The sequence below is a fragment of the Nannobrachium achirus genome (assembly GCF_963921795.1).
Source record: "Nannobrachium achirus genome assembly, chromosome: 2".
NCBI lineage: Eukaryota > Metazoa > Chordata > Actinopteri > Myctophiformes > Myctophidae > Nannobrachium > Nannobrachium achirus.
The window spans coordinates 70,696,791-70,721,441 of record NC_137811.1 but is presented as its reverse complement, the minus strand read 5'-3'; the positions used below and the strand labels follow the sequence as shown (position 1 = coordinate 70,721,441).

Below are 24,651 nucleotides of genomic sequence, written 5' to 3'. Positions count from 1 at the left end.
GCGTACAGGCTCAGAGAGGAAAGCACAAGTCACTCTGCCACTTAATCCTCTGATTGATGGCAATTACATTAAAGGCACTCCAAGGACGAGCTGTTTTGATGTCCTCTTAGAGAGACTGTCGGGAGTCTGTAAGATGACCTGAATAAAAGATACACTATAAATATATTGATCTAAAAAAAACTCTGTGAGTGAGACTGTGATGTGTGTGTGTGTGTGTGTGTGTGTGTGTGTGTGTGTGTGTGTGTGTGTGTGTGTGTGTGTGTGTGTGTGTGTGTGTGTGTGTGTGAGTAATGCCTGTCCATTGCATATCACGAAAACTGTCTAACCAATGGCCTTCACATTTGGGTTGTGTGTTGCTGACAGCCCCAAGGGACGACTGCAGTGTGGAGTGAAGTCAGTCGGATATCCCTGTCTCTCTGCCTATATATAGAGCTTTTCCTAATATCGCCCAGCCTTAATATTAAGGCTGGGCGATATTAGGAAAAGCTTTGATATTCGATAACGCTGTTGAATACCTCCATATCGATATTACTCACGATTTTAGTAAAAACAATTGCATTATATAGCTGCTTTAGGTCCACTGCCTGCCGAACCCAGATAATGAATAGCATATCCATGCATGCACACTGCACAGTACACATAGAATATTATGCCTTATTTCCATTTTCCAACAATGGCTTTATTGAAATAACCACCCCTGATTACAGATGCACTGCTTTTTTGCATGTGCTACGTGCATGCATAGTGTGTCTGTTAATTAATTTGACACATACACCAGTACCTCATTTCAGGCCGTCTTCGTCGGTATGTATACCTTGCATGTTGATACCGGTACCTCGACGAAGGTACATTTTATACACTATACACATAGGACTACAGGAGAGACACAGAGGGAGAGAAAGCTATTTAACACTCATAGTAAGTGTTAAATTGCTCTCTATGCCAGCAATCGTTGTAGAGTGCCTGTTCCGGAACAGGGGATGTCCCCGTCTCTCCGACTCTCTACAGAAAATATCATTTTCAGGTTGAGGTAGCAATTTTATGCAATTCAGGAGAGAGAAGTTGTAGAGGACGCAGGTTGAACTGGTGAAATTGGAAGTGAACAAAATAAAAAACGAGCAGAACTGGAACAGGAACACTATAAATTATAATAATACAAGTGTAACACTCCCTAAGGTCGAGTAGCGACCGTCAGAGCTTTTAAATACGGCACATTTTAAGTAATTGGGAGTACCAGCTATTTTTGCTATTTTTACTTACCTTCGCGACGTACGATTGGCCCGCCAAATCGATCACGCAGACAGACACAGTCTTTGTGATCATGTGGGGGGAAAACATTTTCACGGTTCCAAAGTTGCAGGATGAGAGAAGTTGTTGTGACTGCGTTAGTATCGGCAGAGCTGACTGTGGCTCGGAGCGTAAAACTGTGTGTGAACAAGACAGATTGTGTGTGTGTGTGTGTGAGAGCTGATAAATGGTCTTTGTGGGGAGAAGGATGGCACTGGAGAGAAGGAGAGAAGGGTTGGGGGTCGGGGTAAACTTTGTCTGTCATTTCAGATGATCTTTTGATCAAGCTGTTTATTTACTCACTTGTTTGCGGCGTCCCTCCTGGGAAGCGCCGGGGCCAAGTTGGTCCTTCTCTACTGGCTCTCATGACGTCGCTGCCTGCCGCTTGCTTTTCAGGAAATGGGAAAATGGAATAGATCGAGTCAAGCTAAATGTAATGCCAACTCCTACAATTCCAAGTGCTTGTGCAGGGAGGGGGGTCCCCAGTTCAAATATGATTATTTTGGGAGTCACAGCCTGAAAAGGTTGAGAACCACTGCACTACTAGACCAAGGAATATCCCTATGGACTGGGGAGGTATTAGACTTTTAAGTCATCAGGCTGAGGCAGTGAGTCACAAGGTTTACACAGGTTTAACATGCATTCAGGGTGCTGCATAGCCCTAGAATGTCTGTGATCGATCAGATCACAGCCATAGAACGGTCCCTATCCACGGCGGTTAGCAGCTTATCTGCGCGGCACTGAAGTGCTGCGCGTTACTTGTGTACTACTCACCCAATAATTTATTCCTCAGCCTGGGAGAAAGACATTGTCCTGTAGTGTCATATCCCTTTTAAAGCTCTGGCTGAAAACGTCTCCACTTATCCACGAGCCAACACAGACGACTTTCCGACCGGGCGAGGGGCCCTGAATGACTGCTGGACTGATATATCAAAACTTCCTTTGGGAAGCACAAACGTACGCCGGGCACACAATCACGCAGGTGGTGTGATTAGTTACCCCACGTCAATCACAAGCACCTGTCAATTGTGTGCCCTGTACGTTTGTTATACAAATGAAACCAAATTTGGTTTCATTTGTATACTGTCAGAGTTAAGTGGAGACCTTGACATTTTAAAGTTTGAGAACTACTGATTTAGGTTTCAGGTTTAAATTGAATTCTGCAATGAATCTTTGTATTAACGATTAAACAGGATTTTTTTACAAGGCTCCCTCAATTGTATCATGATATATCCACAAGTTTCCGCGGGAGTTTACTGGAGACTATCGGGACCAAACTTCCGGGTTTAACAGCAGACATACAAGCTCACGTCGCGTCGCAGATGCAACCCGTTGTGAGCTTGTAAATCGGCGCCGGAAGCTCGGTACAGACGTCTGCGCGGCGTTGGAAACTCGTGGATACGATACCTCTGGGGGGGGGGAAGGTGCAAATTGCGATTGGATCCAGTCAGCGGTGAAAGATGGTGTTGGAAGTGTCAGTCACAGTGGAAACCCTTCTTAGAATCCGCATCACGTACTGTATTTCAGCAACGGGAGTCAATCAATGCAGATGTAAAATATTCAGGCATATTCTTTCAATGCCTGAATGGCATTGAGCTTTGAATCCAGCTCTGAAGGCACATGCACAGACTCACGTACAGACACACACACACACACACACACACACACACACACACACACACACACATGCTCTCGATGTGCGAATGTGTGTGCGTGTGAATGGTGGAATGTATTGTAAAGCACCTTGGATAAATGCGCGATAGAAAAGCAGACCATTTGCCAGTTCTGTGTTATTCTATTAGTTGACTGAACTTCAGTGGCTGACACAGAACCAAGCTGTGCAGAGCAGACTTTGTCAGTGGAATTGCGTTGCCAGGCAACAGTTTGGGTCCAAGATTATTTCCTGTCTGCCGCTGATATTCACAAACACGGCAACAGGAAATAGAGCCAGACCAATTTAGACTGTTATTTATGTCGTCAAAGGTCTATTTCAGGTGGAGCAAGCTGAGAGTGTGCTTCCATTTGTTACACACTCAGAGTTATAAATGAGGCTTTTGTACTGAATGCGGGCCCATGTCCTAACAGTACTATCAAACCGGGGTTCCCTGAAATGAAAAGGGTTGAGAATCACTGTTCTAGATTCAATTCAGTCTTTATTAGCAGACTCCATAGAGGGTACAAGGAATAGACATAAAAGAAACACGACAGGCAATAAAAAATCATTACGAAAATGTAAAATAAATAGTACATAAAACCCACAGGAAAAACACATAGGCTTTTTAGCCAGTGTATCCTTAGTGTGGTGTATGGCGTGAACTTCTTATAAGGGGGCTTGAAAGTAGCCTGACACTTCAGTCCGCACATCACCCCCCCCTGCTGGTGGGTGGTTTGTAGTGTGGACTGAAGCTGCACACATTTTAATCTATTTCGAAGGCGCCCGAAGAGCGGGCGCATTGAATGGGCCAATCAGGGTTGTATGCTTGGGGCACGTGTGTGGCTGCTCCGGTCCCAGCCCCCTCCAAACAGAGCTCTTGAGCTCACGTAAGACTCACTCGTGGACTCTGATTGGTGTCCTCTGCCCACGTGAGAGTCTAGTGGACTCTGATTGGTCCGTGAAAACTGTCATGGCGGAGTCAGACTTGACTCGTATTATTTTAATAAACTATGAAATAGTGCCGTTTCTTCACGTTTTAATACCATTTTGCACTAACGTAAACATGCAGACATATAATATGTTATGAGAAATAACGTATTTTTGCAATGTCACGCCACGTCGCCGTCGCGCGTGTGTGTGTGTGTATGTGTGTGTGTGTGTGTGTGTGTGTGTGACGTCAATAGGCTTTAGCCCCCCCCCGCCGAAATGGATTGTCTGCCCGGAATGTCAGACTCTCTCCCCCCACGTAGTGTGGTGTTGAGATGTCGGACGCTAGCAGTCAGGCAAGCTTGAAAGCGCCACAATGATGCTGTGCGTAGATACATCCAACCGTTGCATGATTTTGAACATTACGTTTCTTAAAAGTGCTTTAAAAGTCCTCACTCCAGCAGTGACAAACATCTGACTAGCACTGCCTGCCCCCTCTGGGTTTTTTAAGGAGTATTCTCATAGCAACATTATATGCAACTTGCAGCCTATGCATACTAGATTTCTTATAAGATGACATTATATAGAAATATAATGTTTGTAGTAATGTAGACATACAGTGACTGAAACAGGTGGTGGTGGAGATAGAAACAGCGTAGGTGGAGAAGTGGAGAGATGGAGGAGGGGGAGACAGGTGGAGAAGTAGAGGAGAGAGAGAGAGAGAGAGAGAGATACAGACAGACAGACAGACAGACAGACAGACAGACAGACAGACAGACAGACAGACAGACAGACAGACAGACAGACAGACAGACAGACAGACAGACAGACAGACATCATGGTACACAGAGGGTAATGTGTAGACGAACAGCCAGTCTTCTAGTAGTCAGGGGATGTTAATAAAATCTGGGAATACATTCCTTACCAAGAAAATTCTTCACCAATGTTTGTGTAAAGGTGTCTAGTAACACATCTAACAAAGTTTGAAATTCAAAATTCCCAGGAGACTTTTTTTTTTTTTTACAGCTGCTGAAAGTTGACTTTCTATACAATACTGAACAGGAAGAAAATACCCAGGAAATAAATCTGCTTTAAGTAGTATGTGAGGGGTCTAACTAAAAAACACTTCCTTGGGCTAAAAACGGCCCCAAAAACGATGGTTTAGTTTTGAGTTATCACTTTTCACAGTTTTGTGGGGGCCAAAAGAAAATGTCCATGTATTTGTCCGATAATCACTGCACTCCACACCTTTCACACAGATTTAATTTCTTTTCTAAATAGTTACTATATTGATTTTAAATCACTGAATTGAATCGTATTGTATCGCCATGAATGAACCAATATCGTCCATGTATCGTATCGTCAACCATGTATCGTGATATGTATCGAAATCGCCATTAAAATGTATCAGTTTATTATTAACCTTGTGAGAGCCCCCTAGCCGTCAGTTGCCCATGTATGCACTACTAGCAACACCTGTGCAGAAACCTTTTCACAGTGTGTCTGATGACACACACTTCTCAGCCACCATTCCAGCTAGCGGGGCTGTTAAGGAGAACAATACTTCAGTTCTGGAAAGAAGCACCACAATTTTACAGAGTGTACCTCTTGGGTCATTCTTTAGAAAAATCACATTAGACACTTAATTTTCAAAATGTCCGCCAGTTTTAAAGATGGCCGCCTTTTCGGATATGTTTTACAGTACGCCAGCCAGTTAATATCGAATTTTCATAATATTAGAGTTGTTTTGTAGGTTTTAAAACATCCTGAGTTCATTTATTACACTTTTAAAGCAGCCAGAATAACCTTTCTGACTTTTGGTTGGGGTCTTTCCTCACCTGGGACCCCCCAGACAGACCCCTGAGCCTATTTCAGTAATCGCTCTGCTCCTGCACCAGAACAATGTTAAATTAGATCTGAAATATGCTCTGAAATAAAAAATGACTAGTAGCAAATAACAGAGGTCTTCCACGGGGGGTCCGGGACCCCTGGGGGGGTCCTCAGAGCTATTACAGGGGGCCTGCCAAATCTCGATGAGATCTTTTTTTTTTTCTTTTTTTTTTTACATTTGAAACTTTGAATGTTTTTATGTATCCTGGTTTTATGTATTGTACTTTGATGGTTTATTAGTATTCTCAGTATTATTTATAATGTTTTTTGTGTTAAAACAGTTATGGTTGACAGCTGTTACTGCAGGGATTGCAATAATGAAGGTATTGCAACTTTTCACTTTGGGTGCAGAACAACATTTCCATTTATTGCACTGCACTCACACTGACAACACATACACACACACACACACACACACACACACACACACACACACACACACACACACACACACACACACACACACACACACACACACACACACACACACACACACACACACATTTTAACCATTTATTTATGTCCACACAAAGGAGATGCATACAAGGACACAAATAGTATAGGTGCAGTAGAGTAACATTTACAAAATCATGGCATTATGTCTTCATGATACAATAGCAAGGCACTTGGTACTCTACGGGTATAAGTAACAGCGTCTCCGCCATATGTGGCGGCTGCCGATTATAGCGGAGACGGAACAATACTTTGCCAGCCTTTTTGCCTCTTTTTTAGGCACTCCAAGTTGTTGAAACCCTCTAACAACCAGCCTGTGGGTATGTCCTAGGCTGCCAAATATGAAAACAAATAGTCTGCACCTGTACCCCAGCTCTGAGATCGTATTTAGGAGAGGTTGGTATTTAATGACCTTGGTCATGAAAGCTTCCTCTAGGCTAGGGTCAAAGGTGCAGGCCATCTCCAATACAGACACTTCCCTGGACTCTTCATCAACCACAACAACATCTGGTGTATTAGCTGTCAAAGATGCAAACATTTCAAAGTTATCACAGAGATGAAACATGGATGGAATGACACGGGAATGTTTGTACACACACACACACACACACACACACACACACACACACACACACACACACACACACACACACACACACACCTCTTTGTTATTGTCACCCCAAAACCCTCACCTTATCCTCTTATAGAGCCCATGGTTAATTACGCCCAAAGAGATTCACTACACTACAGTAATTTCAGACATGCAGGATATATTCGTCTTCATCATCATCATCATCTTCAATGTCCAACCTAATAGTGTTGACACAGTCTCCACCATAGCATAGAGTGAAAGGCAGGTTATTTGAGCAGCTGCACCGTCCCTTACAACCTGCTTTGCAGACACATTTGATGGGCTCAAGTACTGCCTTTGGAGCAGGGAGAGCAAGAAAACTGAAACCTGGAATATACCCTCCACTCTCTGAATTCCATCTATTTTCTTCGATTGGTGGAAGCACAGGGAAATTTGTCAGGTATGATTTATCCTGCATTGTGACGGAGTTGGCACGGAGGTAATGTGGTAGCAGTGCAGCACGAGTTGGAGGTAGCATCTCACCCTCCAAGTTATTTGACAGAAATAGTTCCCATCTGAGTAATCCCAGGGTTGTTGGACCTTTTGAACTGTAAACATGGCATGCAAAATGTTCGGACTGCAATGTTGATGGAAGCTCACAATTTATAAGCTCAGGAGGAATGGCCAATGACCTTGCCAAGGTCCTTGAAGCGGTTAGTGGCTTGGTCATCATCATCATCATCATCATCATCATCAAGTAGGCATTGACCCATGTCTTTTTGGTGATTCCAACAAATGTTCTTCCCCAGTCAACACCTGAAAAACGCAAAGGAACCCTTGACATTTGTAACATCAACTTGAACTCACTCGAATATATCAATTTCCTTTTTTTGTACCGGAGGCAAGGACTTGATAAGGAATCGGGGTATCAGCCTCTTCATGTGTTTGCACTTCCTCAAAATCATGTCCCTTGATGAAGGTATCGTATTATGATGCCTACTTCGTCATACCTGACAAATTGCCCTGAGCTTCCATCAATTGAAAAAATAGATGGAATTCAGAGAGTGGAGGGTATGTTCCAGTCAGGTTTCTTGCCATCCCTGCTGCAAAGGCAAAGCTCATCAAATGTGTTTGCAAAGCAGGTTACAAGGGACGGTGCAGCTGCTCAAACAATAACCTGCCTTGCACTCTCCTCCCTGCAAATGATATAGTGGAAACTGTCAACATTATTAGGGAGGACATGTATAGTAGTGAATTTCTTTGGGTACAATTGACCGTGAGCTCTTTAAGAGGATAGGGTGCGGGTTTTGGGGTGACGATAACAAAGAGGTGTGTGTGTTGTGTTGTCAGTGTTAGTGCAATGCAATAAATGGACATGTTAGACTGTGCGCCCAAAGTGAGAAGTTGCAATACCTTAATTCTTGCAATACCTGTGAACCTGTCTGTCTAACACACACATGTTATAAATAATACTGAGAATACTAATAAAAACAGTTTCAAATGTAAAAATATATATACATATAAAAAAAAGGAACTTCCCCATCAAGATTCGGCAGGCCTCCTGTAGTAACTCTGAGGACCCCCTAGGGGTCCGGGACCCCTGTGGAAGACCCCTGGGTATTTGCTACTACTCATTTTTGCTTTCAGAGCCCAGTTACAACAACTTTAATGCTTCAGTTATGATCTAATTTAACATTGCTCTGGAGCAGGAGCAAAGTGACTACTCAGATAAGCTCAGGGGTCTGTTTGGGGGGTCCCAGGTGAGGAAAGACCCCAACCAAAAGTCAGAAAAGTTATTCTGGCTGCTTTAAAAGAGTAATAAATGAACTCACAATGTTTTAAAACCTACAAAACAACTCTAATATTATGAAAATCGGACATTAACTGGCTGGCGTACTGTTCAGAGGCAGCCATCTTGGAAACATGGCAGCCATTTTGATTTTTCAGTGTCTAACGTGTTTTATCATAGGAACAACCCCTAAGGAGTACTTGTGAAAAGTTTTAGGTTTCTTTCCACTTGTGAAGTATTTTAGTGCAAAAATGCATTTACCTGCCCCGCTAAGCCTGCTGTCTGTCTTCAGAGATAATACCCGTCTTATCTGTTTTCCTCCATGGAGGAACAAGAGCAGCACACATCTTGTGATCTTTCTGCTGCTGGGACTTTGAATTCCCTCTTCTGTAACCCGCCTTGGGGATGATGGCATATCATCGCTGTCCAAAAGGCCTCAGAAAATAACCTTCCAATGGATCTTATGGAGTTATTCTTTTGTCACAAGATCTTGTTAATACTTTTTATTTGTAAAATATTTATAAACCCATAAACAGACCTGAAGACTTTCAACCTGGAACATTTCCCCCCAAAGAATAACAACAAAAACATTGCTTAATGACTATCAAGTTCATTTCCCATGCACTCAAATGCAAAAAGACCCAAAGGGTCTGGAAAACGATTACTGGTATTATTCTCATTGTTCCAGATCTGTCAGACAGACTGAATGGTGCATTTAGATAAAGTATATTCTTAGTATAATCTATGAAATATTTAATAACTTTATTTGTTGGTTATTTATTGCATTGTATTTAATGGTGTTCTCCAACCAGAGTGGTACCAGTACTGTAATATTATGTTCTCAACATTAGTTTACTGTATCTCTCAGAAGTAAAGGGAATGTCAAGTCTTACAAACAAAATGGTTAGAATCCATGTTGACTGTGTAACAGTATAGGCTACTCAGTATTTTCTAATATTTGCTATCATAAGGTTTTTGATGACACTGATTGAAAATACACAAGGCTCTCTTTGGCATCTACTGTATACATCTCAGTAATATAGACATTACTGTCTGTGTGTGAGAATTGCGAGAGATTGAACACGGACAAGATCGCCATTTACGCTTTTACTGATTGTAGCCTACTGTCATTTACTGTCAGACCATGTGACTGCGATAACAGAAAGACAAATAGAAGACTGCATATCCAATGGGGAGGAGAAAAAAACCCTACAAGATTAGAAGTGTAAACACAGGAAACAGCCCTTGGGCACAACCGTATCATGGGGATTGTACAGGGAGTCTACGACGTGGGCCCTTCGTCATCTCATTAGGGCTGTCACGATTATGACATTTTACATGCCGATTAATTTTCTCTCAAATAATTGCGATTTAAAAACGATTTAATTGTGTTTTTGTCGTTGACAATTACATTTCTGTTTGGCTTTGAAGTTGCACATGGCAGATATGACACATAACCTAAATATACAAAGTCATTACTGACATAATGCAACTTTATACAAAAAAAAAATAACATTGATAGTGGAAATAGCCGATCTACAAGCGACGCGTTGTGAGCTTGTAGATCTGCTATTTCCACTTTTTTTTTTTACTTAAAAAAATATATGAACATTTTTCAACATGGAAACGATTATGACGATTATGAAAAATAATAATTATTTGACATTATTTGACATCTCATAGTGTATACCTGTCAGGCCACAGATTACCATCCACGTCACTGTTACAGTGGTGGGAAAAAGTAGTAAGTATTGGCACCAAAATGTACTTTGGTACCAAAAGTCAAAGTAGCCTACTTATTTCGCAGAATGTCCCATTTCAAGTTGTCCCATTTTCAATGTGTAAAAAAACTTTTGACAATTAGCAGATCTACAAGCTCACAATGCGTCGCATCGCAAAACACATTGTGAGCAGACACCCCATCTAAAAATATTAAGCAATAAGCAAAGATTTGAGTTAAAAATGTATTTACATTTGTAGATTTTTACACAAAAGAACTACAAGCTCATAGCACAGCACTAAGTGACACCCTATGAGCTTGTTTATCTGCTATTTTTAAATAGTCAAAGTATAAAATAATGGTTAAAGTGGTTAAAATGATTGTGACGCATTAACTACTTTTGGGACCCCCTGAAACGGAAGACAGTTGCAATGCATATTTGCATGAATGTCACAAATCATTTACAATTTGTGCAACAGAATGACACATTGCTTTCATGATTTTTGCAAGTGAATAGATGATGCGGAGGTTGAACAAGTAGTTTTGAGAATTTCTGTTCCGAGAAACACTGCATTCACATTTCTGTATGAACTCATTGTAAATGAAATAGCGATTACGTTATGAAATGAAACACTGTTACATTATCCGTTGTCGCAGCCTTGATAGCTATGGTATGGGCCAAATGGATTGTCCATAAATTGCTTTGTGTTAAACGGACGGGTCGATGAGTCAATTTAGGCATTTAGCCGACGCTTTTATCCAGAGCGACTTACGGGTGTGAAATCAGAGTAAATGTCATGAACCCTGTAGTCAACAAATGACAGGGTAATCATTTCTCACAGTAGTGGAGCACAAAGAACATAGTAGTGCTTCAAAGAAACTAGGATACCAGATAACCATCCAACCAACAGGAATTGTAACAAGGACGTGAACAAAATATTCATAACATTTGTGGCGAGGCAAAACAAATCTAAATGTCAAAGCCGTGAACAAATAACCAAACATATCTGCGTAGCATCTGCAGTATCAAAAGGACGGTGACTTCCCCACAATAATGTCTCAAGACAGACTGTTGGCTTACACTGTATCAAATGCTCCTGACAAACAGTCTACAGGTACTCTGAACCCACACACACTTCCGTTTCCAAAGTACACTTGCGTAAATACTGTAACTCCTTTGCCCTGTGTCTTGGCATTTGCAATGACACAGGGCGCTTTTTTTTGATTGTCTTAAGTACCAGCTCTTATGCCTTCACTTAAAGGCCTGTTAATATACTGTCTCCGACCACCAAACCTTTCGTCAGAAAGGTCCGGTTCAACTACAAAATGACGTCACTCGCATCTTCTGAAAAGCATTACCCCGAATTTGAGCTCGGAAAGCTGCATGTCGAAAAGTCGGAACTCTCAGACGAAATGTTAGGTGGTCGGAGACAGTATGGACATGCCTTTAAGTTTAGGGATAAGAGCTGGTATCTGTTCTCCACAATTCTAGACTCTCTCCAAGTCTCCAGTGATTGTGGACGACACAGTCTGGCTTTGAGGGGCTGCAGTCGCTCTATAGCACTTCGAGGAGGAGAGGAGAGGGTTGATCAGGATATGTGTTCCACAGGAGAGACTGTTGAAGACAAGAGGAAATTGAATGGACACACACACGCACGCACGCACGCACACACGCACGCACGCACGCACGCACGCACGCACACACACACACACACACACACACACACGCACACACACACACACATTCACTCCCCGATGGTAAGATAGACACACACACTCAGTCAAACTCTCACAGATAGCATCAGTAATCTCCAAACAGACAGACAGACAGACTGCCAATAAAGCTCCTTTGAATTGAAAATGTAATTGACATCCACAACAATGGATGACTTGATCCCCCAGACTATTGGCCCACTTCACTGTAACACGCTAGCTCACGCACGCACGCACGCACGCACGCACGCACACACACACACACACACACACACACACACACACTCACAATCTAGATAGATAGACAGACAGATGGGTGAGTAAATGTATGGACAGACAGACAGACAGCCTGTTGAATCTGTGCAGACAGCAGAGTGTGAGACAGTAATGGTTTGTAATTATCAGCGCTGATTGTCACGATTGAATATGTGTTAATAATGTACCAGGATGTGAATTATTCACGTGAGCTCATGAACTATTCATAAAACAGATAAGTTACCGCTCTGTCTTCAGACCCCTCTGGCCATCAGGGCTGCAGGTACCAGGGTGCGTGTGTGCACGTGTTTGTGCGTGTGTGTCTGACTCAGACTCATTGTTACTATATGTGGTCAGCATCACAGCTGTTGGATTAGAGGTCATGGACATCAAACACAACTGACAGACGGACAAATGGACGGACGGACCGATGGAGAGACAAACATGAGATCTCTCTGTCTGTCTGTCTGTCTGTCTGTTCTCTCTGTGTGTCGCTATAGCTCTCTCCCTCTCTCTGTCAAATCGAATCAAACATTATTACTGGAATGGAAATCTAGTCATCAACGTCGACGTAAGTGGATTAGCTCCGACGTCCACTTCAAGTCCTCCATTAAAGAGCAGGCTGAATCGCAGCCGGAGCTAATTATAAGCAACAATTAGCTGATATCAGGGCAGATGCATTTACAGTAACCCGTGTTGTTCTTTACAGGCGAAAATACAGAAAGTAGTTGATCTACAAGCTCACAACGCGTCGCAGTACGGCACGTTGTGAGCGTGTACCGGTAGATCGGGGCAATGCACTCAGCCAAGTCTAATCGAGCCGTTACTGGAGATAAGTACAGCCTACGGCATGGATTTCTACACAGAGAGGGTAATTATTTAAATAAATGCTGCATTCAAGTTCCTGAGTGTTCAGATAAGGCGATTCTCTTGAACGCTGCCTTTAGGTACGGCTTGTAATGGGGACATGATTTGCATTTCTTTCACCGTAGCAAAAGCTGCATTCCTGGTCTGGAGAGGGCACTTTTTACAGACAGCAGGTTAAAGGGATGTCTATGTGTCTCTGACTCCGTCTGTCTCTCTCTATATCAGTGGTCCTTGAGGGGGTTCCAGGTGGTCCCCCAGCTTGAAACTTGAAACTCTTGAAAGTGTAAAATGAAACCAAATGGAGCCTTACAGGTCCATTTGGTTTCATTTTACGCTGTCAAGAGTTAAATTATTGTTTAACATCTGCATTACTTAATTTACAAGAAGTCTACACAATTATAGAATGTAGAAGAATTGTTATTGAGATCAACATTTGCCTGTTATTGGTACCAACATCAGTACAGCATGGAATTGTGGTCAAAATCTCATCCAACAATAACAAAATATTCTACGTTTTGGGACTGAGACGCTAAATCTCATCAAATCCGTTGTCTGTGGCTCAAATGCAGAAACTGTCCTTGATATGAAAAGGGTTGAAAACCACCTGCTGTATTATGGGTGCGTTCGGAAAAGCGCACCGGGTGTGTGCTCAGTGTAGTGAGTGCAGTGGGCGTGACGTTGTAGAGTGTGTTCAGTGTGGCTTGTTTACGAACGCACCCTATATGTCCCTCTGTGCATGTGTTCCTCTAGGTTTTACTGGGACCTGCTGATGCTGTGTCTGATGATGTATTATGTCCCTCTGTGCCATTAGGTTTTACTGGGACCTGCTGATGCTGTGTCTGATGATGTATTATGTCCCTCTGTGCCTGTGTGTTCCTCTAGGTTTTACTGGGACCTCCTGATGCTGTGTCTGATGATGGGCAACCTGATCATCCTGCCGGTGGGGATCACGTTCTTCAAGGACGAGAACACTCCCCCGTGGATCATCTTCAACGTGGTGTCCGACACGCTCTTCCTCGTGGACCTCGTCCTCAACTTCAGGACCGGCATCGTCAAGGAGGACAGCACCGAGATCCTGCTGGACCCCAGGTGTGTGCGGTGTCGTGGAATACTGATCAATCAATAATCGATGAGGCAGTTATAGGAGACAAGGCAATATTCTAGGTGGTGATGGTTATGCTTTATGTACATGATGGGATGATGGAGAGAAGTACAATAACACTCAAGAAAAAAAGATTCTAGTTCCATTCCATTGTAACATAAAACAGTGCACTGATGAGGTGGGGAACTTAGAAAAAATCCAAGGCAGCTCCGTTCAGTTCAAAGTAGAAAATACATTTATTTAGCTCATAGCAGCATTAAAAAGAAACGACCAACGCGTTTCGGCCTTGAAACAACCAACGCGTTTCGGCCTTGTTTGACCTTCATCAGGGTCCGCATCAGCGGACCCCGATGAAGGCCAAACAAGGCCGAAACGCGTTGGTCGTTTCTTTTTAATGCTGCCATGAGCGAAATAAATTTATTTTCTACTTTGAACTGAACGGAGCTGCCTTGGATTTTTCCTAAGTTCCCCACCTCATCAGTGCACTGTTTTATGTTACAATGGAATGGAACTAGAATCTTTTTGTCTTAATACCCTCTCCAAAGAGCACCTGTCTTCAGCCTATTGTTCTACTCACGGACCCACGCAGCACTTCTTCTACTTTTATTCTACAATAACACTCATGTCGGTGGTACGGTAGTTCTGCCTATACATCATATGGGCAACTGGTGGCCCGGGGGCCACATGCGGCCCCCCACCTTCATACCGGAATACTGAATATATTATTGATTTCAGCTGTTACAATTCCAAGCATGACCTGCTTTAATTCCTTCAGTCTATATTAGTAGCTTAATGACTAGTATAGTAGCAGGGTTTCCTGCAGCACTTTACAGGCCAGGCGCCCCGCCCGGCCTGAAAACCCCCCCGCCCCCCCAAGGGTATTTAAAAAAAAAAAAAAAAAAATTTCAAAAATAATTTTTTTTCTCAAAAAAACTTTTTGGACCTCCAACAATGTACTAGGCATGATCGCGATCGCGAAATTGCATGTTTAACCCCCATACCAACCCTATCTTTCAAACATGGCAGCCATGTTTGTTTACATTTGAAGAAAACATAAGGGCTGGTATCTCCTGAATGCAGGAAATACTCAAGTAAAGTGCAAATACCTGAAAATCTCCTTTGTACAGTATAAGTACAGTACTTAAGTAAATCTACTTAGTTACTTTACACCAATGTTTCTTTTTTTTTTACTGTGCTGTAGACTTCTATTTATATGGCACGAGTGCTGGTTGATTAACCTGGGGGAAAAAAACAAGTTACACTGTCCTGTGAAAAACGTAGTTATTCAATGTTGAATAAATGTGAATGATAGCATGTAGTTGTGTTTTCCGTCATCATGGGCACATTCATGTGTTTTTTATAGGGCAAAAATAAGAATTAATATAAAAAACTAGAAATACTGTTCCTTCGAAACAGTGTGGGCTCGATTCCAACCCAACAAATAGGATACTTTAAGGTACTGTAAGGTACAGTACCCTACAGTATTGTACTGTACCTTACTATACTGTACTGCACCTTACTGTACTGTACTGTACTGTACTGTACTGTACTGTACTGTAACTTACTGTACTTTACTGTACTCTACTGTACTTTACCTTACTGTACTTTACTGTACTCTACTGTAACTTACTGTACTTTACTGTACTCTACTGTACCTTACTGTACTGTACTTTACTGTACTCTACTGTACCTTACTGTACTGTACTGTACCTTACTGTACTGTACCTTACTGTACTGTACTTAACTGTACTCTACTGTACCTTACTGTACTATACTGTACTGTACTCTACTATGCCGTACTGTAACTTACTGTACTGTACTCTACTGTACCTTACTATACTGTACTTTACTGTACTCTACTGTACCTTACTGTACTCTACTGTACTTTACTGTACTCTACTGTACCTTACTGTACTGTATTGTACTTTACTGTACTGTACTTTACTGTACACTACTGTATCTTGCTGTACCTTACTGTGCTGTACGTTACTGTACTTTACTGTACTTTACTGTACACTACTGTACTGTACTGTACCTTACAGTACTGTACTTTACTGTACTCTGCTGTACCTTACTGTACTTTACTGTACTCTACTGTAACTTACTGTACCTTACTGTACTGTACTTTACTCTACTCTACTGTACTGTACCTTACTGTACTTTACTGTACTCTACTGTACCTTACTGTACTGTACCTTACTGTACTGTACTTTACTGTACTCTACTGTACCTTACTGTACTATACTGTACTGTACTCTACTGTGCCGTACTGTACCTTACTGTACTGTACTCTACTGTACCTTACTATACTGTACTTTACTGTACTCTACTGTACTGTACTCTACTGTACCTTACTGTACTGTATTGTACTTTACTGTACCTTACTGTACTGTACTCTACTGTACCTTTCTGTACTGTACCTTTCTGTACTTTACTGTACTCTACTGAACCTTACTGTACTTTTACTGTACTCTACTGAACCTTACTGTACTGTACATATTCTATGTGTTCTAGATCTACATTTTTGATTCTGTGTTTGGGAACCAGCAACTGTCAAATGGACTCCAACTGTAGTGGAGTATATTGAGTGCATATACTGTAGGCTAACAATCCCAGATCACATCTGTCCTCCACTATGTCTATAACCAAGGCGTTCTTCTATGTGGCCACTCCAGACTGAGGAGTGGAGCATGGCTTTTATTGTGTTTGTGGATCTGACTTGGAAATGCATTGGTTTTGATATCTCCCTGACAACCAACAACAACCACTAATATGGCTGACTGTCCCTGCGGGCTCTAGGATATATGGCTATGGGATTTACATCCCATCGCCCGGACTTGATTCTTGATCACAGCTGTGTAATCAGTAGAGTGGAGAGGGACATTTATTTATAGTTTTAACTATAACTATAGTTTTATACATCACACAGCTTAGACATTTGGATCAAATCAGAGAGCAGACCTGTGTGAACGCAATGATATAGATAGCATATCTGAAGTGTGAACACTGCAGCCACAGCGCCTTAACATAAACATGGGTCTATTATCCTTCTCTCCACTCACTAAACCCATTGGAAATGCATTGGGTGCTTAAAGTTAAACATTTTTATTTTTTTATATTTATACTACAAAACATTTCAAAACCAAAAGTACAAGCACACGTGTCCTCAGTAAGCTGAACACATAAAAATTTGAATGGTGTTGAAAGGTGTAAGCGTTTAAGAGATGAAGCGCGCCAAAGTTTTGAGGAGATACTGACTGACTGACTGACTATAAATAATGAAGATAACATACGTGTGCTCGCCTTCCAGGCGAGCCCACAATTAAGTGAATTAATTACTCGAATTAATTAATTAATTATCAAAAAATTTCGGCGCACACGCTTTGCGCGTGCGCCATGAGATCCCCCCCTGGTCAAGACTTTTTCCTGCAGGAAACCCTGTAGTAGTATTACAAAAAAATGTTTTATGTCCAATGTATCTGTATTTATGTTCATAAAGTTAACATGAGTATACCGTTGTTTTGGGTAGAGATTGGCACATTTCCTGGTGCAATCTGCCCAGATCATGCATGTCTCTGCTATTTTTGCTTCTATTGTATGAGATACTAGAATGACAAAGTAGGACATAGCAATATGCAATGTGGCCCTCTGGAGTGAAGGGGGAAATATAGTGGCCCTCTCCATCATCAAAGTTGCCCACCCCTGGCCTACATAGTTATACTGTGGCTGCTTCAAGGACCAGCTGAACCATAACAAGATAGACTTCACCAAAACAATAGCTCTATCAGGCCTAGTGGAGACATCTAGACTCTTACAAGCTATTAATTTTCAAATGTATTTAACATCGTTTGAAAATAGCCAACCTACAAGCTCACAATGCGTCGCAATGTTCAAGTTCATATTGCGGTGGATTGAAAGTACAATATTTGCCCATGAGATGTAGTAGAAGTAAAATAATCGGAAATTGGAAATACTCAAGTAAATACAAATACCTCAAAAACTGTTCTCAAGTAAATGTACTTACTTACTTTACACTGCTGGTGGTGTCTGTGTGTGTGTGTGTGTGTGTGTGTGTGTGTGTGTGTGTGTGTGTGTGTGTGTGTGTGTGTGTGTGTGTGTGTGTTTGTGTGTTTGTGTGTGTGTGTGTGTGTGTGTGTGTGTGTTTGTATGTGATTGTGTGTGTGTGTGTGTGTGTGTGCGTGCGTGCGTGCGTGCGTGCATGCGTGTGTGTGCGCGAGCGTGCATGTGCGAGCGTGTGCGTGCGTAAGTGTGTGTTAGTTTTGTCAGTTCACTCAGTGTCAATTGTTTTTTATTTATAGCGTGACGTCAGCCCAAGGCGTCTCTGCACACTTCACATCATGACAAACACAGTAGCAGAAATACAACTTCTAGTCCATGGGCCATACGAGATGTCGGTATCGGAAAGGTAATCTCTCGAGACAGCCTCAGAGAGACAGACCGATGTCGCACTTTCTTCTTTGACGATGGGTTCCCAGATTGTCGGAAAGGTGGCAAAGGTTATCATGCATTTTTGAAAAGCTCTATATCTGTAGATTATATTTTGTATTGATAACCCTTTCTGAGACACAGCTAAATTGGTGTTATCAGCCACAAGAGTTGGTGTCCCATTAACTTTACATTACAGGGGAAAAAAAGCTAAAAAAGAATCTGCTTTAAGTAACATATGAGGGGTCAAACTAGGGTTTTTTCATGATTCTGAATCCATTGCAAGCTTCTGTTTTGCGCAAAAAACATTCCATGGGCTAAGAAAATGGCCCCACAAGACTATGGTTTAGTGATGAAAAGTGATGAGTCATCACTTTTCACACTTTTGTGGGGTCCGTTTTAGCCCAATGAATGTTCTTTTATGCAAAACAGATGTTTGCAATGGATTTAGAATCATGAAAAACCCCTAGTTTGACCCCTCATATGTTACTTAAAGCAGATCATTTTTTTGCTTTTTTCCCTGTAATGTAAAGTTAATGGGACACCAACTCTTGCGGCTGATAACACCAATTTAGCTGTGTCTCAGAAAGGGTTATCATACCAAAATATAATCTACAGATATAGAGCTTTTCAAAAATGCATGATAACCTTTGCCACCTTTCCGATACCGACATCTCGTATGGCCCATGGACTAAGTGTTTGAAATTCTACCCATATGAGGGCGGATTCTGGCAACGCTTTACAATGTGAATGGAGTGGTTTGTTACCAAAAACAAAACCCATTCCCATTGAAAAGCATTGGCAGAGTAATATACTTATATATAATATACTTGAGTAGAATTACAAAAGTATTGGTATGAAAATGTACTTGAAAGTGATCATCATCATGCAGAATGTCCAGTTTCACAAGGTAGCAATTTTGAATCAGATCTACAAGCTCACAGCGTGTCGCATCATAGCACGTTTCAGTTATAGATCGTCCATTTTCAAATAGCCAAAGTTTAAATAGGGCTGAAGGCTTTAATGTAAGTTTTGTAATAATAATTCAAATCTACAAAGTAGACTATGTTTTCAAATAGCTGTAGTGGTGTAGAAGTGGCTTTGAAGGCCAGCATTAGTGTTTTGTATTCAGTGCGGGCCGCAACCGGGAGCCAGTGGAGGGAGCGGAGAAGGGGAGACACATGTTTATAAAAGTACCTCAAAATGTTACTATTTTACTGTAATAAAAGCTCCACCGGCTGTCTGTCTGTCCATCTGTCCGTCACCGCACACTTGCCTACCAAACCACAACCCCCACCCCTCATTTCTCACATGGCCCTCTTCTAGTGCCACCATCAAGAAGATTTTTCCAAAACTCATTTTTGGAAACAGCTCCTACAGATTTTGCCCTAAAATCACACAAAGCTGTACACAGTATCTCTAAAGTCATGTCATCAACATGGATCTGTCCCATTTCCCATATTCCCTCCTGATTGGCTACGATTGCCTTCTACAGTTTGTGTATGCGACCTGATGGTCGCTTATCTCCCGATTAGGGAGTCTTACTGGTTCTACTAAGTACAGTACTTGAGTATGTGTACTTAGTTTCCACCAGGTTCTTTCTGGCTTCCATCCAGGCTGTCTGATGTGGGACTCCCACATCAGACAGTCTGGATGGCAGTGTGTGCATCAGGGGCGTCAATTGGGTATGGCAGGGGTATGCAGATGCCATACCCTGGGTCCAGGGGGGGAAAATAAAAGTTACCTTTAAATATAAATCCATGAATGTCTCTTTGTCTATCTGTATCATGTTGTTAAATTACAGTAAAACAACTACAAAATGTAACAAAATGGTCACTTTAACAAGGTGTTGTGGCATGTTTAACATGCCAAGTTTAGCTGCACTTGAACAACCATTCTAGGCTGCCATATCCAGCCCAAGAAACTGTAGACACGGGGGGAAATCGAATGTACTTCTTAAGGTGTGCCAACATGACTGGTGTCTTGCACTCGCGCGAAGGCGCGCGTGCAAGACACCAGTCATGTTGCCATACCTTAGCTTTTTATGAACTGACGCCACTGGTGTGCATGGCTGCAGTGAGACGTGTGTGATGTCCCTGCCTCTTTTGCATCCTGGGTAAACAGCTGTGACAGCCGGTTTCCTCCCAGAGGGGGTCGATCGACTCGGCGGTGCACCAGGAGCTGTCTGTCACAGCTGTTACCCTGCTGGGCTGCAAAGAGGGGACGTTTTGCATCAGGTGGAAGAATCTTTGCACAGGAGAGAGATGATGCAATGGCAGACAGGATTTCCTCTCTCCTCAAATGTACTGTAGCGCCTCAGTCTGATTTGCTCTCTCTACTAGTCTCTCCAGTGCGTCTTTCTGCATTTTACAGTGGCTCTTTTGTAGGCAAATCATCTAGAAGAGGGTCTGTCTGTTTGTGTCTGTGTGACCATTTTAAAGTACATTCGACCACAGTTTGGAAGAGGCATTCCTTACCAAGGTGCTAAAGTACCAACGACGTCTTATCTACCAAGGATGCTGTTATACAGCTTGGTTACAAATGTAAACTTGTGTTCATATTTGAAAGCTACTGTAATGGCCATGAATCAGTTGTGAGAGGCAGGAATGCCCAAGCCGAGAGCTAAGACATTGGCACAATTCTGTTCAGTGTCAGTGATAATTGGCAGGAGACGATGCCTCCTGTATCCGTGATCTTCATCTTGATACTCTTAATAGTCAGGGAAAACTAGCAGAATAACTGTCAAATCTGGGAATAAATTCCTTACCAAACAATTTCTTCACCAATGTGTTCGTAAAGATGTCTAGTAACATATCTAACAAAGATTGAAATTCAACATCCCTAGCAAAATGTTTGACAGCTAGGGTAATTCTGGGTCTCATTCACTTACTATACACTATACTGTAAGGGAAAAAATCACTCCCAAAAATATGCTTTAAGTGGGATGTGAGGGGTCTAACTATGTGTTTTTAATTATTCTGAATCCATTGCAAGCATTTGTTTTGCACGGAAAACATTCCGTGGGCCAGAAATGGACCCCATACACCTTGTGAAAAGTGATGACTCATCACTAAACCATAGTTTTTTTGCGTCTGTTTTTGGCCCAATGAATGTTTTTCGTGCAAAACAAATGCTTGCAATGGATCCAGAATAACACATAGTTAGACCCCTAACATGCTACTTAAAGCATATTTTTGGGAGTGATTTTTTCCCTTATAGTACAGTGTATATAGTAAGTGAATGAGACCCAGAATTACCCTAGCTGTCAAACATTTTGCTAGGGATGTTGAATTTCAATCTTTGTTAGATATGTTACTAGACACCTTTACGAACACATTGGCGAAGAAATTGTTTGATAAGGAATTTATTCCCAGGGTTTTATTAAAATTCCCTGACTATAAGCCTCTGTCAGAGTCCAGGGTGAAGAGCTATTCACTTCACCACGGTGTAGTTTTCTAGCTATCACCTAAAAATACATAACAAAGTGATAGCTAGGAAAACTACAACGAGGTGAAGTGAATAGCTATTCACCCTGTACTCTGTTAGAGCTTTTATTGTTGAGTTCCCCAAGTCTGTGCATCTACTACGGCTTGATGTGAAATGTGTGCGTGCGTGCGTAGTGTTTGATCCCAGCTCGGCCCCAACCTGACATCGGGCCTGCAATGAATCAGCCTGAGCTCAACCTGAGACCTGACACCGAATTAATTTTCTCTCTCTCTGACGTGCGCTTTGTCTGATGTGCGCAAGAGAAGACGCAGCTCTCTGATGCACACTCACTTGTGCACTCGCGTCTGATGAATGCAAACACATTCAAGAGAGACAGGCAGCGAAGGACTGCCGAGCTTGGGAATCGAACCCGGGAATACTGTCAGTCATCAGAGCCTATGTGGTGTGTGCCTTAACCACTTGGCTATTGGCATGCCATAATTCAATATTAAACTTGCTATAAGTGCCACCGGCAAAAATGCTCTAAGCCAGTGGTTCTCAACCTTTTCAGGCCGTGACCCCCAAAATAATCATATTTTAACTGGGGACCCCCCACCCTACGAGCACTAGAGTTACATTTTGTATAACACAGTTCTATTGTGAAAATAGCCGATCTACATGCTCACAACGCCTCACAACGGCGTTGTGATCATGTAGATCAGCTATTTTCACTATTTCAACCTAAATTGTCACTTTAGAAATGTGCATATACCCTCTATACACTTAAACTTTATGTTGGTTTGTTTACTGTTGAGTGAGAAAACAATGTTGCACATTAAGTTAATCATCTGGGGAACCCTCAAAATAATTTGGGGACCCCCCTGGGTCCCGACCCACAGGTTGAGAACCACTGCTCTAAGCTACCGAGTCCTGACTGTCCGACCATTACACTGCCATGGCATGCAGCAGAGAATAAATCAAGCTAGCAAATAGTATAAATGCCAACAACAGCAATGCTCAGAAATATTAATAGGGCCGTCCATTAGAGACGACAGTGGCATGACATGGCCTGCACTGCACTAATAAGGCAGGTTATGTCATAACACAGCAGCAGATAACATAAATTCCCCCGTTAACAAGGCTCTCAAACCTCCCATTGCTGAGAGGCATAATAAAAGCCATTTATCAGCTTCATCCAGCAGCTTATAGTCTATATTTATCTGTGAATGTTTACATTTCATCACTTCCAATTTCACGTGTTTATCCTCCTGTATCCTAGGAGAGTTCTCCCTCCTGAATGAATGAAATTGATGTTTACTAAAGTGCCATGGAGAGACAGAGGCGTGGACCCCTGGTTACTGAACAAACACTCTACAGCAGGGATTGCTATTAATTCAGAGCTCTTTAACAAAAGAAAGATCACAACATCACTCACCTTTTTAACAGTTTTCATAATACCTGAAAACTGGTACATGTTTTCTCATTGAATTGAGTAGGACCCCAATGTAAACACGCTTTCTTGGGTTTAAATCCTATTAGTAGACTGTGTATCTGAACTGTACTGTCCTGTGCTTTTCCTATGCAAACTGCTAATAACGTATTCAATCAGTCAATCAATGTATGGTATTTAAAAGTCTCATGCAGTTCTGTTTTACTGTACTAGAGGTTCGGGCCGCTACGTGGCCCTCACATCTAGAGTTCTCAGACCTGTCCTACATCGCATCACAGATCCGACCAAATTATGTCTGAATCATTGTGTTGGGGATGTGTCAGAGTACCCGTTGTACGTCTGTCTGTGTCCTATTTATGATCAGTCACGTGCACACATAGACATCAAAGGGGGCTTGAGCCCCTGCCCTTTTATCTGTCTGTAAAAAGTGCCCTCTCAAGACCATGAATGCAATTTTTACTATATGGTGAAAGAAATGCAAATGTCCCCCTTTTCCATGCCATACCTGAAGGCAGCATTCAAGAGAATTGCCTTTTCCAAACTCTCCTGGACTTGAAAGCAGCTCCTTTATGTTGAAAGAAATTGCCCTCTCTGTGTAGAAATCTATGCACCACAACTCCAGTATTGACTTGATTATGCTTACTGTATGTAGTTCAGTGTGGTATCATGCACCGAAAATAGCCGACTGCGACGTGTTGTGAGCTTGGAGGTCTGCTATTTTTTATATTTCCACCAAAAGGCCCTTTTGGAAATTTCAGCCCCTGCCTCTCTAACATTCTCTGCACGTCCCTGCTTATGACCATAATGGAGATCCCTGATATCATCATTAGTATTTGTTCATTCCCTGTATATTGACATGCCCATATTTGGTCGGATCGGCGGTTCTAGACAACTGCATATCCAAACAACTTCTGTGGCGGGAACTGCACTCCCTTGAATTCTTGACGATTCGCGCCGAGTCAGATGTTTGGTCTGTCTCATGTATGCACATGACCATACTGGATCTCCATATTTGGTTATATATGGGAATATCAGGATTGTTTATGGTTATGTCTGAGTCGCAGTGATATGCCTAGGACAACTGGATCTCCACATTTGCCT

At 42.1% G+C, this 24,651-nt stretch overlaps 1 protein-coding gene across 1 annotated transcript in view; it reads left to right on the top strand.

Moving 5' to 3' along the window:
- Positions 1-24,651, top strand: part of LOC308306573 (uncharacterized protein) — a 60,283-nt gene that overhangs the window by 15,390 nt on the left and 20,242 nt on the right. Inside the window, exon 2 of the mRNA XM_080751611.1 lies at positions 14,009-14,215. Within this exon, the coding sequence (XP_080607737.1) occupies positions 14,009-14,215 (207 nt within the window). The remainder of the gene's footprint in view (positions 1-14,008; positions 14,216-24,651) is intronic.